This window comes from Tupaia chinensis, unplaced genomic scaffold (genome assembly GCF_000334495.1).
Source record: "Tupaia chinensis unplaced genomic scaffold, TupChi_1.0 Scaffold000101_1, whole genome shotgun sequence".
NCBI lineage: Eukaryota > Metazoa > Chordata > Mammalia > Scandentia > Tupaiidae > Tupaia > Tupaia belangeri.
The window spans coordinates 971,993-988,556 of record NW_006159565.1 but is presented as its reverse complement, the minus strand read 5'-3'; the positions used below and the strand labels follow the sequence as shown (position 1 = coordinate 988,556).

General features: G+C 44.9%; 1 protein-coding gene across 1 annotated transcript in view; it reads right to left on the bottom strand.

The window, feature by feature from the left end:
- SDK1 (sidekick cell adhesion molecule 1) overlaps positions 1 to 16,564 on the bottom strand; it is a 731,734-nt gene that overhangs the window by 77,711 nt on the left and 637,459 nt on the right. The window contains exons 32-33 of the mRNA XM_006143594.1: positions 13,648 to 13,751; positions 11,068 to 11,138 (exon numbers count right to left, since the gene is read on the bottom strand). Coding sequence (XP_006143656.1) covers positions 11,068 to 11,138; positions 13,648 to 13,751 — 175 coding nt within the window. The remainder of the gene's footprint in view (positions 1 to 11,067; positions 11,139 to 13,647; positions 13,752 to 16,564) is intronic.

The following is a 16,564-nucleotide window of genomic DNA, read 5'->3' as shown; positions in this document are numbered from 1 at the left end:
CAAGAGGAGAATGAAGGAGAAGAGATTGTAGCATGGCCATCTCCCCGGGGGGGTGATTTTTCATTTTCCTTCTGTCTCTCTGGTGAATGTATATGCCGTAGAGCAAAAAACCTCTCTCTCTCTCTCAAAAAAAAAAAAAAATCAGTGGAGGGGGCCAGCAGTGCCATAGTGGTTAAGGTGCTGGACTCCCATGCAGTCAATTGTGGTTTAAGTACAAGACCCAGTGGCTTGAAAACCACGCTGAATGTGAGTGTCCCTAAAACCCCAGGAGAAAAATGTATCGTAGTGTATCCAATTAAGATGAGGTAATACTGGATTAGGGTGGGTCCTAGTCCTGTGACAGGTGTCCTTTTAAGAGGAGGGAAGTTTGGACACATGGGAAAATGATATAGGAAGGCTGAGGCAGAGATTGGGGCAATGCATGTACAAGCCAAGAAACACCAAGAGCTATCTAACCACTCAAAGGCGGAGGAGGTCAGAAAGGAGCCTTTTCTAGAAGAGCCTTTAGATGGAGCATAGCTCTGCCAACACCTTGATTTTGGGCTTTGGTTTCCAGAACTGTGAGATAATTAATTTTTGTCATTTAAAGCTACCTAATTTGTGGTAGTCTCTTATAGTAGCCATATAAAACTAATACACTCTTGCTATTCAAACTCTTACCCTCCAGTTCTATCGAACCCAGGAACCAAAAGGAGCTAGATGTTCACATAAATCACTTTCTATTTAATTCTTGCTACTTATGATCCAAAATTCAGATCTGGAGAATGCAGTATCCTTTGCTCTCCTAACTTTCCAATGGAAGGGCCCCAATATCAAAGAATAGTTGTGTTGTTGTAAACAGAGAAGATGAACACTTGTGTGTACATGGCGTGTAAGTGGCATACTAAGGATATCTTAAAAAATGTGAATTGCTAATACATTAACTCAAGCATCCCCAGGGCCAGAGCAATGCAGGACTGCTGGTAGCTTGCTATCATTCTCCAGATATTTCCCGAGTTCCCAATTCAGGAATCATATGACAGCATACAATTTCCCCCATTAGATGAGAGAGGTATAACTAAAAAACCTGAGTGACCTTGCCAGGTCTTGGTGATATGTGCATGTGTGTGTGTGTGTGTTGGGGACAGAGGTCTGGCAACTGCAAATTGTCAAATGTCTGACAATACTCCAACCTAGATACAGCCCTGCTCCTTCTGACCCAGGGTGTCAGACTCCACTGTACAATTTCCAAAGCCCTGGGGAGTGCTCTGCACACTGCAATGCTCTCAGGTCAGAACTGCAGAACCAAAGCCCAGGGACAGAGAAGTCAGGGGAGTCTCTCTTTTTTTGTTTTGTTTTGTCTTTTTTTTTTCCTTTTCCCTCCTTAGGTTGACAGATTTAGCCAATAAAATTATAGAACACTCAGCTAAATTTGACTCAAAATTACTGTCCTAAAATCCAAAGGTAGCAGGGCCAACAGGTGGAGTAGTGGTTAAGGCGCTGGATACCCATGTGGTCAACTGCAGTTCAAGTCCCAGACCCAGCAGCTTGAAACTTATGCTGGGTGTGTGTGCACATGCATGGCCAAAATACCAAGAGGAAAATGGAGAAGGTATTGTGGCATGAACATCCCCACAGGAGGTGATTTCTCACTTTCTCTTTCTCCATCTTTCTCTCTCCATCAAGCACAAATGCCCTACAGCAAAAATTTCTCAAAAAAAAAAAAAATCCAAAGGTAGCTAGGCATTCAGTGTGTTCTCAGGAACCCTGCTCCTACCCCTTTTCTAACCACTTTCAATCAGGACAACCCACAGGTGGAATGTTTTTAAAATCCTCTCACAATAGTAGAAATAGTAGACAAGACAAAATGAATGCAGACAAGGTTGGTCCTTGGATGGGGTACACCTGGGTCCCTGGAGTGTGGCCACACCCATCCTTACACACTGTTAACCACTTTCTCCAGGAGAATCCCTCGGCCTGCTCACTGGCTCCACAGACCCCCAGGACTTTTCACACTTACTAGGAAAACAAAACCCAAATCCAAACACACACTGGAGTTTTGCTGTGTTGTTATGAGTGTATCACAATAGAGGTGCAGGCTGATGGAAATCCTGTGTGTGTGTATACCCGTGATACATGACACATAATACACACATGGACTGACAGAAAGGCAGAAGGAGAGTTACTGGCTATTTGTTATTTCAGCTCTAGTCCAGGTTTTCTCATTGAATATGGTTGAGATTTAAATTAAAAATCTTATCCTGTACTGTATACTTCTGCATACATAACAGGTACCACATTATAGTAGAAACTTTATTTAACCCTCTTCTTCAAAGAAATATGATGAATTAAAAAATTTGAAAAGTCTCTATATAAGAATGGAATGGCATTTTTCCATACGTCATCTAAATTTTATAGGAAAGGTAACTGGAGTGATTTCCTACACCAAGCATCAAGAGATACTCTCTATGGCTGTTTTGCCATCTAAGTCAGCCCCAGTGATTCCAGCTCCTCTGTCCCCTGTGACTACAGGACATGTACTTAACAGACGTGGTCCCCTACAGGAGGGAGAGGAACCTTGGGCCCACTCCATCCCTCCTGTGGAGAGGGAGGGCAGGGCTGAGTGCCACAAGGAAGACCAAATGTGTTTGCTCCTGTGCACCTCGCTGCATGTTCAGGGTGTGTTTATTGAGCTAATGTATAAGAATACTGAGCTCTGTACTGTGGGCATTTGATATTCACCTCACTTAGCTCACTGGGTCTGCACGATCTCCTGAATTCTGATGCCTTAACGGTGAGTGAAAGAGGAGTGTAGAACCTTAGAAAGGGGATGCTCATTGTCTACTGTAGATTCTAAGAATAATCTGAGGATGTGGGGGCTTTTGGTCTAGAAGGAGAGGATGACCCTTTATGAGGTGCTATACTGCCTGGTATAGAGCTATTAGGCAGAGATGGATGTAAAGTGAAGGGAAGGGGCAGGTGTCAGAGCAAGTAAGGAAAGAAAACTCAGGCTAAGGGGGTGCAATCTCCCTGGGTCAGCACTAGGGCTAGCCCAGGTCCTGTGTCATTTCCCACAGGGGTGAACTCCCAGAAGATCTGTAGCTGAGTCAGCCAACTGGCCAGAATGGAGCTACCTCCAAGTTCAGGAAGAGTCCCAATTGGGCTCATCTGCTGCCCTGGGCTACTGCCATTCTGATTCACAATGAACCTTGTGAAAATGCACAGATGAAGGGTCCTCTGCCAAAGGATAGACAGCAGAAACTTCCAAGACCCTGGGGGCTGTTGACTTCCCTCTCTAGGGACCCTAACAACCAAACAGAGATGTGTATCCCTCTAAAGGGCTTTTGCTTACTGCATGCTGTGCCCCCAGGGAACAGGCTCTTTCTGCTCAAGGCTCCTGGTCTGTTCAGAAGACAGTCCCTGGGCTCTGTCCTTGGTCACGCAAGCTTGTAGAAGGCGGGAGTGGCCATGGTCTGGACAGTGAAGATGAGAAATCTCATGCTTCTGTTGCTGGAATCTGGACTAACTTGAATCAGCAGAAAGAGGAGGCGAGCACGCAGATTAAAAGCTTGCAGCTGGGTCTCTGTAAGCACCAGCCCTGCGATCTCACCCTGAGGGTCACCTTCAAAGCCTTTTCACAGTTTCCGATTATAGTGGCAGCGTCAGACACTTGGACCTCACAGGAAGATTGCAAAGACCCCTGGGCAACTCTACAGACACACACTAGCCAGAGATAGGATTACAGTGAAAGCAATTTACTTGGTGGAGGAAGAAGAAACCTGGGTAAGGTGGGAGGATTGGATTCAATTCACCAAAATTATTAAATAAGCAGGAAGTTGGGAGGTTGGGGAATTAGAAATATCCTCATTGGAGACCAAATGTGGTTCTGCAGCCTTTGTGTTCTTATATGCTGGGGTTGTAAAATGGAATGGAAAGGGACTGGGCATTACTAATCTTGGGCTCATAAATATTCCTAGCCAAGGTGGGCAGAATGCTTCTGAGTTGTAGGAATAGGTCAAAGTCCATCACCCCACAGGCACAATGGCCACCAACCACTTGTCTGGGGTCCACATTTAGCCAATAGGTTAACTGATGGCTATATGCATCAGTAATCCCAGAGCATCTGGACAGTCACAATGTGCTCCATTCCTAGCTGGAGTCCAACAGGTCCAGGAAAGGAATACAAGTGGTTGCACAACTCACAGGCAGCTTCTTTAAAGGCTACAGCTGGCCTAGGTCTCTCTGTGAGCAGGCTTGACTTCCCTAAGGGAGATTTGCTTATAAAAGGGCCTGGTGACCCTGTGAAGACACACAGGGCCCTTTGCATGGGATTCTGAAATGGGTTGAACCATACTTTCTATTCCTGGAGTTTGTGATTAAACCACTTGTAATCTGTGAAAGAGGGCTCCATAAATCTGCAAGTCCTTAGAGGTATCAGCAGGGCAGCCCCATGGAACACATGAAGTTCAGCCTCTGGATTCAAGTCCTGGTGCTGTTCCTACTTCATAGTGTGAGCTTGGGCTGGTTGCTTAGACTCCCAGTCTCAATTTCCATTTCTGGAACAGGTAAAGGTCTGGCTGTGATGTCTAGAGCATTATATGACTCTAAACAGAAGGTTCCCCTTGTACCCCCAGACTGATTCTCCTAGCCCTTAGCCCTGATCATTCTGAGCCTAAAGTTTCTGATTCAGCATATGTGTCCAGCGTATAATGCTGTGTCTGTTGTTCATTTCTAAATCCCCTATAGCACTTGGGACAGGTCTTAGATACAGCAGGTGTTCAATAAATGCTTGTAGAATTGAGGTGGGTTTGTTGGAGTCCAAGATTACCCTATTGCTTAATTTAACCCTGAGTTGGCCACCTGTATGGGCAGATGTTTAAAGTAAAGTGGGAGTCCTCCTAAAAATGTGTTCTTTCTACCTACCATACATCAGAAGTCCTACCACAGACTCTTTGGGAGTCCTGAATGTGTTATCTTTTGAAAAAGCCTCCTATTGGGACCAGCAGTTGGTGTAATGACTATGTCGCTGGACTCCCATGTAGTCGACCATGGTTCAAGTCCTGGACCTGGTGGCTTAGACTCATGCCGGGCGCGTGTGCGTGTGTGTCCAAGATGCAGAGAAGAGAATGGAGTAGAAGGGATTGTGGTTTGGCCATCCCCCCTGGGGGGGTGATTTCTTGTTTTCTGTTTCTCTGTCTCTCTCTGTCTTTCTGGTGAGCACATGCACCCTATGGCCAAAACAAACCAACAAACAAAACAAAACAAAACAAAAGCTCTCTCTAAAGCACCCTATTAAAATGCAGATGACCTGGTAAACGTGCAACTCGGTTTTATCATTGACTGTGAGGCAGGAAGAGGACAGTGCACTGGGGAAATATGGAAGAATGGGGCATCTTGAGCAGAGGGAAGGATGTGGGACTGGGGATAGGCATGTCTCCCACAGTAAGCCTTGCTCCTTCTATAATAGCTGTCTACATAGCAATGAGGTGGGCTCACTACTGCTGCTGCCTCTGTGTAGCACTGTGGGCTTTCCCACCCAATTCCATCAGCTTAAATGGGGAGGCAGGCAGGGTAGAACCTAACTTTGCCCATTCTACATACATGACTTGGGGCCTAGGGAGATTAAACTCATGTCTAGGTTGCAAAGTCAGTAGAGAGCACAGAATTAGAATGTAAGTCAAATAGGGACCAGCAATTAGCATAATGGCTATGTCGTTGAACTCCCATGTAGTCGACTGCGGTTCGAGTCCTGGACCCGGTGACTTAAACTCACGCCAGGTGCATGTGCATGCGTGCCCAAGATCCTGAGAGGAGAATGGAGAAGAAGGGATTGCGGTGTGAACATTCCCCCTGGGGGATGATTTCTCACTTTTTATCTCTCTGTCTCTTTCTGTCTTTCTGGGGAGCACACGTGCCCTAAAGTAAAAATCTCTCCAAAAATAGAAGAAAGAAATAAAATAGAATGTAAGTCAAATAAAATCTCCTGAGAGTCTGGGATTTTAGTTTATATTTCCATGGCTTCCATTTCCTGGATAGTCACTCAGTAATTCCCTCTGAGATCAAGTCCCAACAGTCTACCATAGCACAGGAGGCTGAACGTGCTTGCCCTCACTGCATCACATTCCCAGCGACCTGCATGCCTTGAGTGTTTGCTCAAGCTATGCCAAGTACCCAGGACTCTTCTCCCTGCCTTTTACTTGGAGATGCTTTTCCATCTTATAAAGTGCATTTAGTTGTCCCACCGCTGTTTCCCTATTAGTGTGTCATAGAGCTCATCACACTACATGAAAGCTCAAGTCCTGTTTCTTTATTCATTTTGAGGCCAAGCACCCCATACAGTAGCTTGCTCTTTTTTTTTTTTTAAGAGGTTTTTGCTTTAGGGCATGTGTGCTCACCAGAGAGAGAGAGAGAGAGAGAGAGAGAGAGAGAGAGATAAAGAGAGAGAGAGAGAGAATGAGAATGAGAAATCACCTCCGGGGGGATGGCCATGTCACAATCCTTTCTCCTCCATTCTTCTCCACACATGCACTCATACTCGATGTGAGTTTCAAGCTACCAGGTTTGAGACTCGAACCACAGTTGGCTATGTGGGAGTCTAGCGACATAGACACTATGCCATCTGCTGGCCCAGGTAGCTTGCATTCTGGATGATAGTGTGAGTGAAGAGAGAAAGGAACATACTCCAAGACAGGTTGAAGAGGCCCTCCTTGTCCTGGCAGCTGTAAGCTTCCTTCCTCTTAAAAAGGTACCTATGACAACACTGAGTCCGTCCTCTGCTGAGAGCTTCACACATGATGTGATCTATTGCTTAGGATTTTTCTTTGCTAGAAAACGGGCTCAGAATCTACTTAGAGAAAGCTGCAGCAACACAAGGGGAAATGCTTTGAGTGACAGAGCGTATGATCCACTGGCAGGGTGCATGCGTGCCCAAGATCCTGAGAGGAGAATGGAGAAGAAGGGATTGCGGTGTGAACATTCCCCCTGGGGGATGATTTCTCACTTTTTATCTCTCTGTCTCTTTCTGTCTTTCTGGGGAGCACACGTGCCCTAAAGTAAAAATCTCTCCAAAAATAGAAGAAAGAAATAAAATAGAATGTAAGTCAAATAAAATCTCCTGAGAGTCTGGGATTTTAGTTTATATTTCCATGGCTTCCATTTCCTGGATAGTCACTCAGTAATTCCCTCTGAGATCAAGTCCCAACAGTCTACCATAGCACAGGAGGCTGAACGTGCTTGCCCTCACTGCATCACATTCCCAGCGACCTGCATGCCTTGAGTGTTTGCTCAAGCTATGCCAAGTACCCAGGACTCTTCTCCCTGCCTTTTACTTGGAGATGCTTTTCCATCTTATAAAGTGCATTTAGTTGTCCCACCGCTGTTTCCCTATTAGTGTGTCATAGAGCTCATCACACTACATGAAAGCTCAAGTCCTGTTTCTTTATTCATTTTGAGGCCAAGCACCCCATACAGTAGCTTGCTCTTTTTTTTTTTTTAAGAGGTTTTTGCTTTAGGGCATGTGTGCTCACCAGAGAGAGAGAGAGAGAGAGAGAGAGAGAGAGAGAGATAAAGAGAGAGAGAGAGAGAATGAGAATGAGAAATCACCTCCGGGGGGATGGCCATGTCACAATCCTTTCTCCTCCATTCTTCTCCACACATGCACTCATACTCGATGTGAGTTTCAAGCTACCAGGTTTGAGACTCGAACCACAGTTGGCTATGTGGGAGTCTAGCGACATAGACACTATGCCATCTGCTGGCCCAGGTAGCTTGCATTCTGGATGATAGTGTGAGTGAAGAGAGAAAGGAACATACTCCAAGACAGGTTGAAGAGGCCCTCCTTGTCCTGGCAGCTGTAAGCTTCCTTCCTCTTAAAAAGGTACCTATGACAACACTGAGTCCGTCCTCTGCTGAGAGCTTCACACATGATGTGATCTATTGCTTAGGATTTTTCTTTGCTAGAAAACGGGCTCAGAATCTACTTAGAGAAAGCTGCAGCAACACAAGGGGAAATGCTTTGAGTGACAGAGCGTATGATCCACTGGAAGTGTTAGAATGCCAGCTTAAATGTTGTGATCAATTTAGAAACATTAATGCCTATTATGAGCTGCACTCACTATGAACACAATAACACCACTGTCTAGAATATACATTCAAACCCTTGGATTTCAAACAGAACTGGACCCCACAACAGCCAAGATTGATTACCCTGCTAAGAAGAATCAAACTTGACAGGCCGCCATGGGGGAGGCATTTAAATGGGTTTGTTGCCTTGAAATTAGAGCCAGTGTTTGCATTTTTAAACAAATTACTAAAAAAAAAAAATAGTTTACAGGTGAAACATTTCATCTGGAATGCAAATCTATATTTAAACATAGTTTCTTTTTTTTGTTGTTGTTCTATTCCCTCTGATTTAGTAAATTACTTATAATTTTAATTATACTTCAATTGCTTGGTAGTTGACAGGCATTTATTCCTACAATACATCGTATTGACCACCTCCTGCTCTGGGCTTCTTGCAATTAGTTTGTTCTACTGGGCTCTGAAGGGGACAGCTGATGGACACATATGCCAAGTTCCTTCGGTGCGGTTCTCCGGCACTTCACCGAGCTGTCCAACAGCAACTGAGGGGGCCCTGAGTTCCATGCTGTTGGGTGGCAGGGTGCCGGGGCTGACAGGCACGACATGTTCACAGCCACTTGTTTGGAGGAGATGATGCATCTCAGCCCTGAGTGCTGGCAGCCCTTATAGAAAAGGAGCTTACCTAGTTATTGGTAGGCCAACTGCCACATCTACAAAGAAAATGCTAATTTTCTGGTAGAATTTAGCACAGTACAAAGAACCAATCTTCTCTCAGTTGATTATATTAATGGATAGTAGGAAATAGCACTTGGGACCTTGAATTTACATTTGCATGTTTCCAACCAAAAATCCTGATGGAAGTTGGGGCTGAGCATGAGATCTCAGAGGTCATCTTTGTAATCTTCCATCTTTATAGAAGAAACCGGAACCTGAGAGGCCAATGGAAAATTAGGGAGGGAAGACTAGAGCCAGGCCCTTTGTCACTTTACCAGGGGCTCTCAGACAGATCAGGGGGGTGGCTACCCAGATCAGGATAGAAGTCCTGACTGCATCTTTTCTAGTCCAATCTCCAACACTCTGGGAAACTAGAAAATGCCAAATGCTGCAGTAGTGGCTTTCTAGTTTCTAGAAGACATTAGCAAAATTATTAAATCACTTTGCAAAATTCCTGTCCTATCGGAGAAATTGTCACTATACAATAGAAAGGAAGCAAAGAAATGGCCCACAATCCCTCCATCAGAACTTGAAGGAGATTACACCCTCTTAACAGAAACCTGGTTTAGTAAAATCCTGCTCTCTAGCTCTCTGTGACAGGATCAAGAGATGTTAGGTTGAGGCAGGAGCCTTCAGAAGCCAACAGTCACCTGCTGTGCAGTTTAGAAAGGATTGTCCAGGCAGGCTTCTCCAGCTTACTAGCCCCGGGCTTCTGACCCTGGTTTCCTTCTTGGCATGTACAGTTTCCTTCAGTCTTAAGCCCACTCCTAGGGAGACCACATCTAAGCAGTCACTGAGAAGTCTCCTGCTGGGAGATGCTCACTTGGCACTCAGGTCTTCGCTTCATGCCACGTTGGTCCCAGTCCCAGCCCAGAAGGGGTCTCCATCTCACTCTTTGTCCATGGACATATGGAGTGCCTCATGTTCTTGCCCAGACCTGGGTCTCTGACCTCTGTGCCAGCAGAGCCAAACAACTTCCATACCCAGAACTTGCCCTCTTCTCTGGACCCTGTGGAAATGTTCTGTTCAGGACAAGTTCCCTAAGAGCCTCGGCTGGGTTTCCTTACATTCCTGTCTCTTTCCAAAAGAATTCCTTCCAGCCTTCCTCATGCCAGTGTAGTGCAAGTGAGACCCTCTGTGCTCTCCAAGGCCATATCCTGACCATTATTCCCTGAAGTTCCTCGGTCTCCTGCATCCCAAATCTTCTTCCTACTGACTCTATACCCTGATATTCTCTGTGAAGAATACTGCCATTCCCAGTGGTTCACTCTCTCGACCCCAGCTCACAGCAGCCATGCATAGGCTAACCAGGCCTCATAATCCCTCTCTGAGCACAGACTATGGTGCCTGCTCTCACTTGCCCTAATACACCACCTACAGACTCCAAGCATGCTCCATTCCCTGCATGGCAGCCTCATTCTGGCCTCAGGAATGTCCCTGTTGGCCAGAAGATTTAACTCTGTTCTCATTGCTTGACCACCTGCTTTTTGTCTGTTGGGCCTACTAGTCAAGCTCCAGCCCTGGGGAAATTCAACACCTGCCTCTTCTGTTCCTAGACCTGAACAACCCCTGGACCCTGGGCTAGAACCCTCATCTCTAGATTCTTCTGTCATTCCTCAGTTGGGCTTTCCTTGGGGGACACAGCATCCCTCTCTGGCAGTTTGTCTCTTAATTTTGTCTCCAATGTACACTTCACTGTTAGCAAATATGACCCAAAGTTGGAAATAAGGCAGAGAGAGAGGGAGGGTGAGTGAGAGCAGTATGCCTGGAACAAACTCACCAAAGACTATATGATTACCAAGGGGAAGAGGTCTTGGTTTGACTCATTGTTCACTGGAGATGAAAAGACTCAGACTGTAAAAATACATATATTCCTGTATACATTTTCTCTGGTTGTAAATAATTTCTCTAGAAAAGATAACTCTAAAGGTGATAGTTTTACTGCCCTGTAGGACATTGACCAGTTTTAAATGGAACATGGAGGGTTCAGTCCTTTATTAGATGCCCATAAATAGCCAGTTTCTCTAATCCTCTTTGAACCAGCCTCACAATCCTGCTGGTCTGTTCTTGAGTGACTTGCGCACAAATTCATGGTGTATGTGCATTGCAGATATGTTTTTAACATTTTGTAAATGATATTTTAATACCACTTTCCCTTTGCATTTACAGAGCCTTTGTTCTACTCTCAAACTCTTAACAAGCAGCTTGGTTTGTGGTCCAAGTCCAGCTGAGGCCGAACAAACACGGGAATGAGAATATGCTTTATAAAACACCTGAGATTCCCCTTGCTCTCACCTGCCACTGGATCAGAACAGAGGAAGTGGTGTGCGGTGTTGCTGAGACAGACCCTGGAGGTTCTCCTGGAACTGGAACCCAAGGAAGAAAGAAGGGATTAGAATGCTCTGTTAGTATCTGGCAGTCCTTCCTGGGCTAGTACTCAGGGAGTATGGGAGCCAACAGCACCACCTCCCTTCCTCTCCCTGGACATCCTTCTCTTCACGATTCCTCAGAACTTCCTGAGGTTCCTCCTTAAAATCTGTGCCTGAGACAAAAGGGACCCAGTCGTAATAAAAGGGGCAATAAAGTAAGGAACTGACTTTACCCATCACACACTGACCCAAATAGAGACACCCAAATGGGTTCAATCTCTCCATGGCAAACTTTCTGAAAGTTTCACCAGAAGACATTAGAAAAAAAATTTAAATCACTTTGCAATGCTACATTCCTGTCCTATCCAGAGAAGGTGGATAATGATTGATGATAGCAGCTCCCTGCCCGGAGACCCTCTCTGTGGCTCCTGAATCTTCAGGAGGAGGGGTATACACATCATTTTTTGGAAGTACTTAGATCAGAGCTACTTTCACTGAGTAGGAAAATGGTCAAGTCAGGTCACCATTTGAAATGTGACTGTCATTAGATGCTGGTTTCTGGTGAGGCTGCGCAGCTTGTTGGACAGCAAGTCTCCTGCTGTTCTACTTCAGTGGTGAACTCTCTACTTAGCTTCCCTGGTAGAGCCTGCCACAGGAGACTGCAGCTACAGGGGCTCTCAACGTCCTCCAGTTACAAGGTTGTGCAGGGAAATTAAAATCACCTTAATAAGAAAATGCTTATCAGTAAATCATCCATATACTCAAAGGACCCTCCCAACCTAGCTAAGGGTTCCCGCGGAGTCATTCTGCTCCTGTCAATCTCTGGCTGATAGCTGGAGACAATACAACACAACTACAATGCAAATCCACAGGCAAAGAGAAATTGCAAATCTCAGAGAAGGAAGATGACAAGATAGGTGCATCAAAAGCACTTATTTGAATATCAAAGGATTAAGAAAGGCCTTCAGAAGAGGCTGAAGAGGTTCTTGAATATTTTTTTCCAAAAATGGCCCATGCAGGTTGAGCAGTGCCAGGTCTGAGGGAGACTGTTATATCTCGTGCTCATACAATTTTGTCAGAGATATTACAACAATAAGATCAGCTTGCTATGTGCTTTTCCTTTATTCTAAGAATTAGTGCTTAGTTGCAAATATTACCTCCATTGTGTTAAACATAAGATTAAAATGAATACGTTTACATGTTTGGTTTTGTATTTTAATTCCAATAGACTCTCCCTTGTGGTTTAGTGTGAAATCAGTCAAAACTTTAAGTGGATTCATGGTAAAGGCTTCTATGGTTACAAGTTGCCTCAGCCTCCAAAAACCCCTAGGTGTGCTCTTTAGTTTCAACCCCCACCTGACATTATGAGTTCTCTGGGGCTGATCCTGACCCATGTGGTGCATGCACAAACTATCTTTCCCTGAGTGTCTGTCCTCTTCTTTCCTCCTCACTGGCTTTCCCCTGGCTTTCCTAAATTCCCAGGCTTAGTGCACAAGAAATAGTGTGGGTGAGCAAGCAAGCCACAGAAGAAAAACATTAAATGTCAAGGGGCAGGTCTGGCCTTTACAGAGAGCACAGCTGGGAGGAGCCTCAGAGGTCAGAAGGCGCTTTTCATCAGGGGTACAGACCTGTGCAGATTCTGCTCCACTGGGAATGCTGAGTTTGCAGCAAATAGTCTTTACGTGTTGCTGAGAAGCCAAGAATGGTTCACCTTAACCCCTGTGTTGGTCCCTAAGGTCATGTGAGGCCTTATGTTGGAGAAACTAAACTTCCAGGTTATAAAAAGAGCAGAACTAGAGATGTGAGGTCACAAGGTGAGCCTGCTGGAAGCTGGTTTATTTGAAAATTGTTCCAGTGGTGCATTAAATGGAAGAGACAGTGCTTTGGGGATAGGTTTGGGGAATGATTATAAAGCACTGCTGGGTGAACCAAGCGTTCAGATTTCTGGTCTGCAGTGTCTGTTACACAATATCCATTCTTTCCCATCCCACAGGTCTGACTGTCATCACAGGACATGTCTGATGGAGCTGTCTTCCAGGCTCACTGCAGCCTGGCAAGTTCAGTCACAAAAAATTAGAATTAATCTCCAAGACAGGACAGAGGGGGAGAAAAACTACCTAGACATTTGAGGGGATCTCATTTCCCATCACTTACCTGTGCTATTGTCAGATGGAGTGGCTTGTGAATTAGAAAACTTGGGGAAACCTTGTAAAACCCCGCTACCCACTGACATTTATTTTTCATGACCCTATCCATTATTTAATTTCTTGGATGCTAATGGATGGTAGAGGCTTTGGAAACCAATCAAAGAAACTTTCATTCTATTTGGAAGCCCTTGAAGCTGTGATTTACGACCACAGAGTGTACAGGAACACTCTAAGCTGTCTGTTTCTAATGGAATTCTACTGCTCACCATGCTCCCTGGTGACCCCTTCTTGGCTCAATACAAGGGTGGGGCCTCTCTCTAGTAGCTGGTGTCTCAGAGAGCGTGCCCTAGCATGCTCACCATCTTGCAGTGTGGTCACTGCCTCAGTCTCTGAACTGAAGTCACTGTCCCCAATGTCGTTGGTGGCTTTCAGGCGTAGCTTGTAGGAGGTGAAGGGTCTCAGTCTGAAATGTAGAAGAGATTTGTGAGTGCTTGGGTAACCTGTCACCCAGCCCTGCCCTCAGGTGCTCCTGGTGAAGAAGCAGAAAGAGGAACATATCTCTTTTCTTCCCGAATGTCCGGGCACCTGTGTGAGCGAAGAGACATTATCCTGGAACAAGGAGGCTATTTTTTGGAGGGACGGAATCACTCCCAAGCTACAGTGAGCAAGGACTTAAGGGTTCCTTGAATATGGTCAGAGAGTCGCCCTTGAACACTCAGGACTGTCTTAATGCCTAGTGAGAGAGAAATTTCAGAGGAGGTGAATGCAGACCTTCTTGGCTAAGGGACAGAGATTTTGCTAAGGGCTCCTTAGGGAGGCACCAACCTCCTGAGGAGGTCGGTAATTAGATATCCTTGTGCAGCAAATCACTGCTCTCTGAGGAACTCAGTGAATTTCTCAGGAGGTTCTAATTAGATTAGTGCTCACACTCATCCATGGCATAAAATGAGTTCCCACCTAACTCACTTCCTTGCTCCCCTCTAAATGCTCCTTTGTGGAGGTCTGCACTGGTCAGGCCTGCCCTCACTGGCCTCTCCAAGGTCTAAGTCCTGCCTCAGTCATAGGCCAAGCCCCACCTGAATCCCTACCCCTTCCATTTACTGAGCCAAGCACTTGGCAAGCATGACCCCATTGAATCTGCACAACAGCTCTGAGAGGTGGGAGTTGTAATTATTCCCATTTCAAGGCTAAGAATCAGAGCCCCACCAGAATCCCTACCCCTTCCATTTACTGAGCCAGACATTATGCCAAGCACTTGGCAAGCATGACTCCATTGAATCTGCACAACAGCTCTGAGAGGTGGGAGTTGTAATTATTCCCATTTCAAGGCTAAGAATCAGATTAATTCACCTGCTCATTGCCAAAGGACTTGTAAATTGCTTGGTCTGTACTGGAATAAGGGGTTTGTCTTAGAGTAACATTCAGATGTCATTTTACGTAAGACTACATCCATGTCAGTTGTCCATGAATAAAATGTCCCCAGTCTTTGATGGAGGTTTTAGGGGCACTAATGCTCCCCTGGAGTACTGCTTGATTACCACTTCTGGCTTCCTTCTATTCTTCCTCCCTACCTTCCATCCATCCAAGTCATTGTATATCTTTTGGGTCTGTTAAAGTTCATTTACTTGGAAGCATGCAGGTAAGGAAGCTACATTATTCTTTAGCTGTGTTATTCTTCTTTAGCAGCAGCTCCACCATCTGTTTCCTAGACCAGAAGACGGAATAATGGAGACTCTAGCTCCTGTCCTTCAGGTCCACATTATCTCCTAGTTTCCTTGACTATCAGTCTAAACTGAAGCCTTCATTACCTGAAATCATCTCTTCACTCCCAATCCAATCTGTAAATTAGTGATTTTTAAACTGAGCATTATGGAACCCCTAAGACTCTGAGGAATCCTCTGTGGGTCCATAGCCCTATACCACCTGCATCAACCAACAGTAGCCTTTCTTCTACCTGATTGATACATTCAGTTCTGGGTAATATTTTGTATAAAGAAAGGATTCTGCTTTTTAGAAAATTGATAACCCATTTCTAGAAACCATGATCAAAACCTTTCCCCCTATTCCTGCTTTCAGTTACCCTCCTGCTCAAGACCACATTAGAGTGTTTCTTAATCAGCCAGCACCTCAAGGAATGCTCTTCCTGTAAAGCCTTCCAGGACCTGATTTTACCTTGCTACTTCTGAGTCCTTGACTACAGGTGTATCTCAGCCTCTCTACACTCAACTCCCACAGCTGAAAAAAGCAATGGCAGGAGGCAGTCCAGCCTCAAATCTGGCTTTAATGCTTCTAAAGTCTCACTTTCTTAATGGTTAGGTTTTGGGGAGATAGCCTGTGTTAAAATGAACAAATAACTTCCTGTCTAATCCTAGCATCCTGGAAGTTTTTTTTTATATATATATCTTGATGGCAACTCATGTTTTTTTCCTGTGACTTCCCTGCCTTACTCCCCTGAGTCCTCACATGTGCATGGCCAACTCCTTCTCCCTCGGAAGTTTTCTTGTTATATATCTTGATGGCAACTCATATGTTTTTTCCTGTGACTTCCCTGCCTTACTCCCCTGAGTCCTCACATGTGCATGGCCAACTCCTTCTCCCTCTTCTTGTATCAGCAGGCAGGACAGAATGGTTCTTAGGACATGATCTCTGAAGTCAAACTGCCTAGTTTCTAATGTCAAGTTAACCTTGGACAGGTTACTTTGCCTCAGTTTCCTTATCTGGGCTGATAACAGTACTGACATTATGAGGTTGATATGAGGATTAAATTAATGTGAAGCACTTGGGAAAGAGCATGGCACACGATATGTGCTCACTAAATATTCACTGTTATTATTGTTCTTTATGTATCAAGTTAAATCACTAAAGAAATACCTGTTTTCTGCCAGTCGTCCTCTTCACCCTGTTCATTTCCTTTATCTTCTTTATCACAGTTTGTAATTAATTATTTCCTTGATGACTACCTGTTTTCTTTTCAAAACTCAAAACTGAGGACAATGACCAAGAAAGCCTTATTTACTGCTGCAGCCCCAGCACCAACCATAGTGCTAGGAGGTACTCGGTGACTATTTGTTGAAGGAAGAAATGAATAAGACTATCACCTGTCACCAACTTTCTTGGAGGTTTACGGGGTTGAATAAGAGGACACATGTAAACACCAGCACAAAATCTGGCACATAGTAGATGCTCCATAAATGACTCCTGTCATTTTACTTAGCACTACACAGTCTAGAATTTCTTTGTTTGCTAACAATTTGGGAATTTGGGGCCACATGGAAC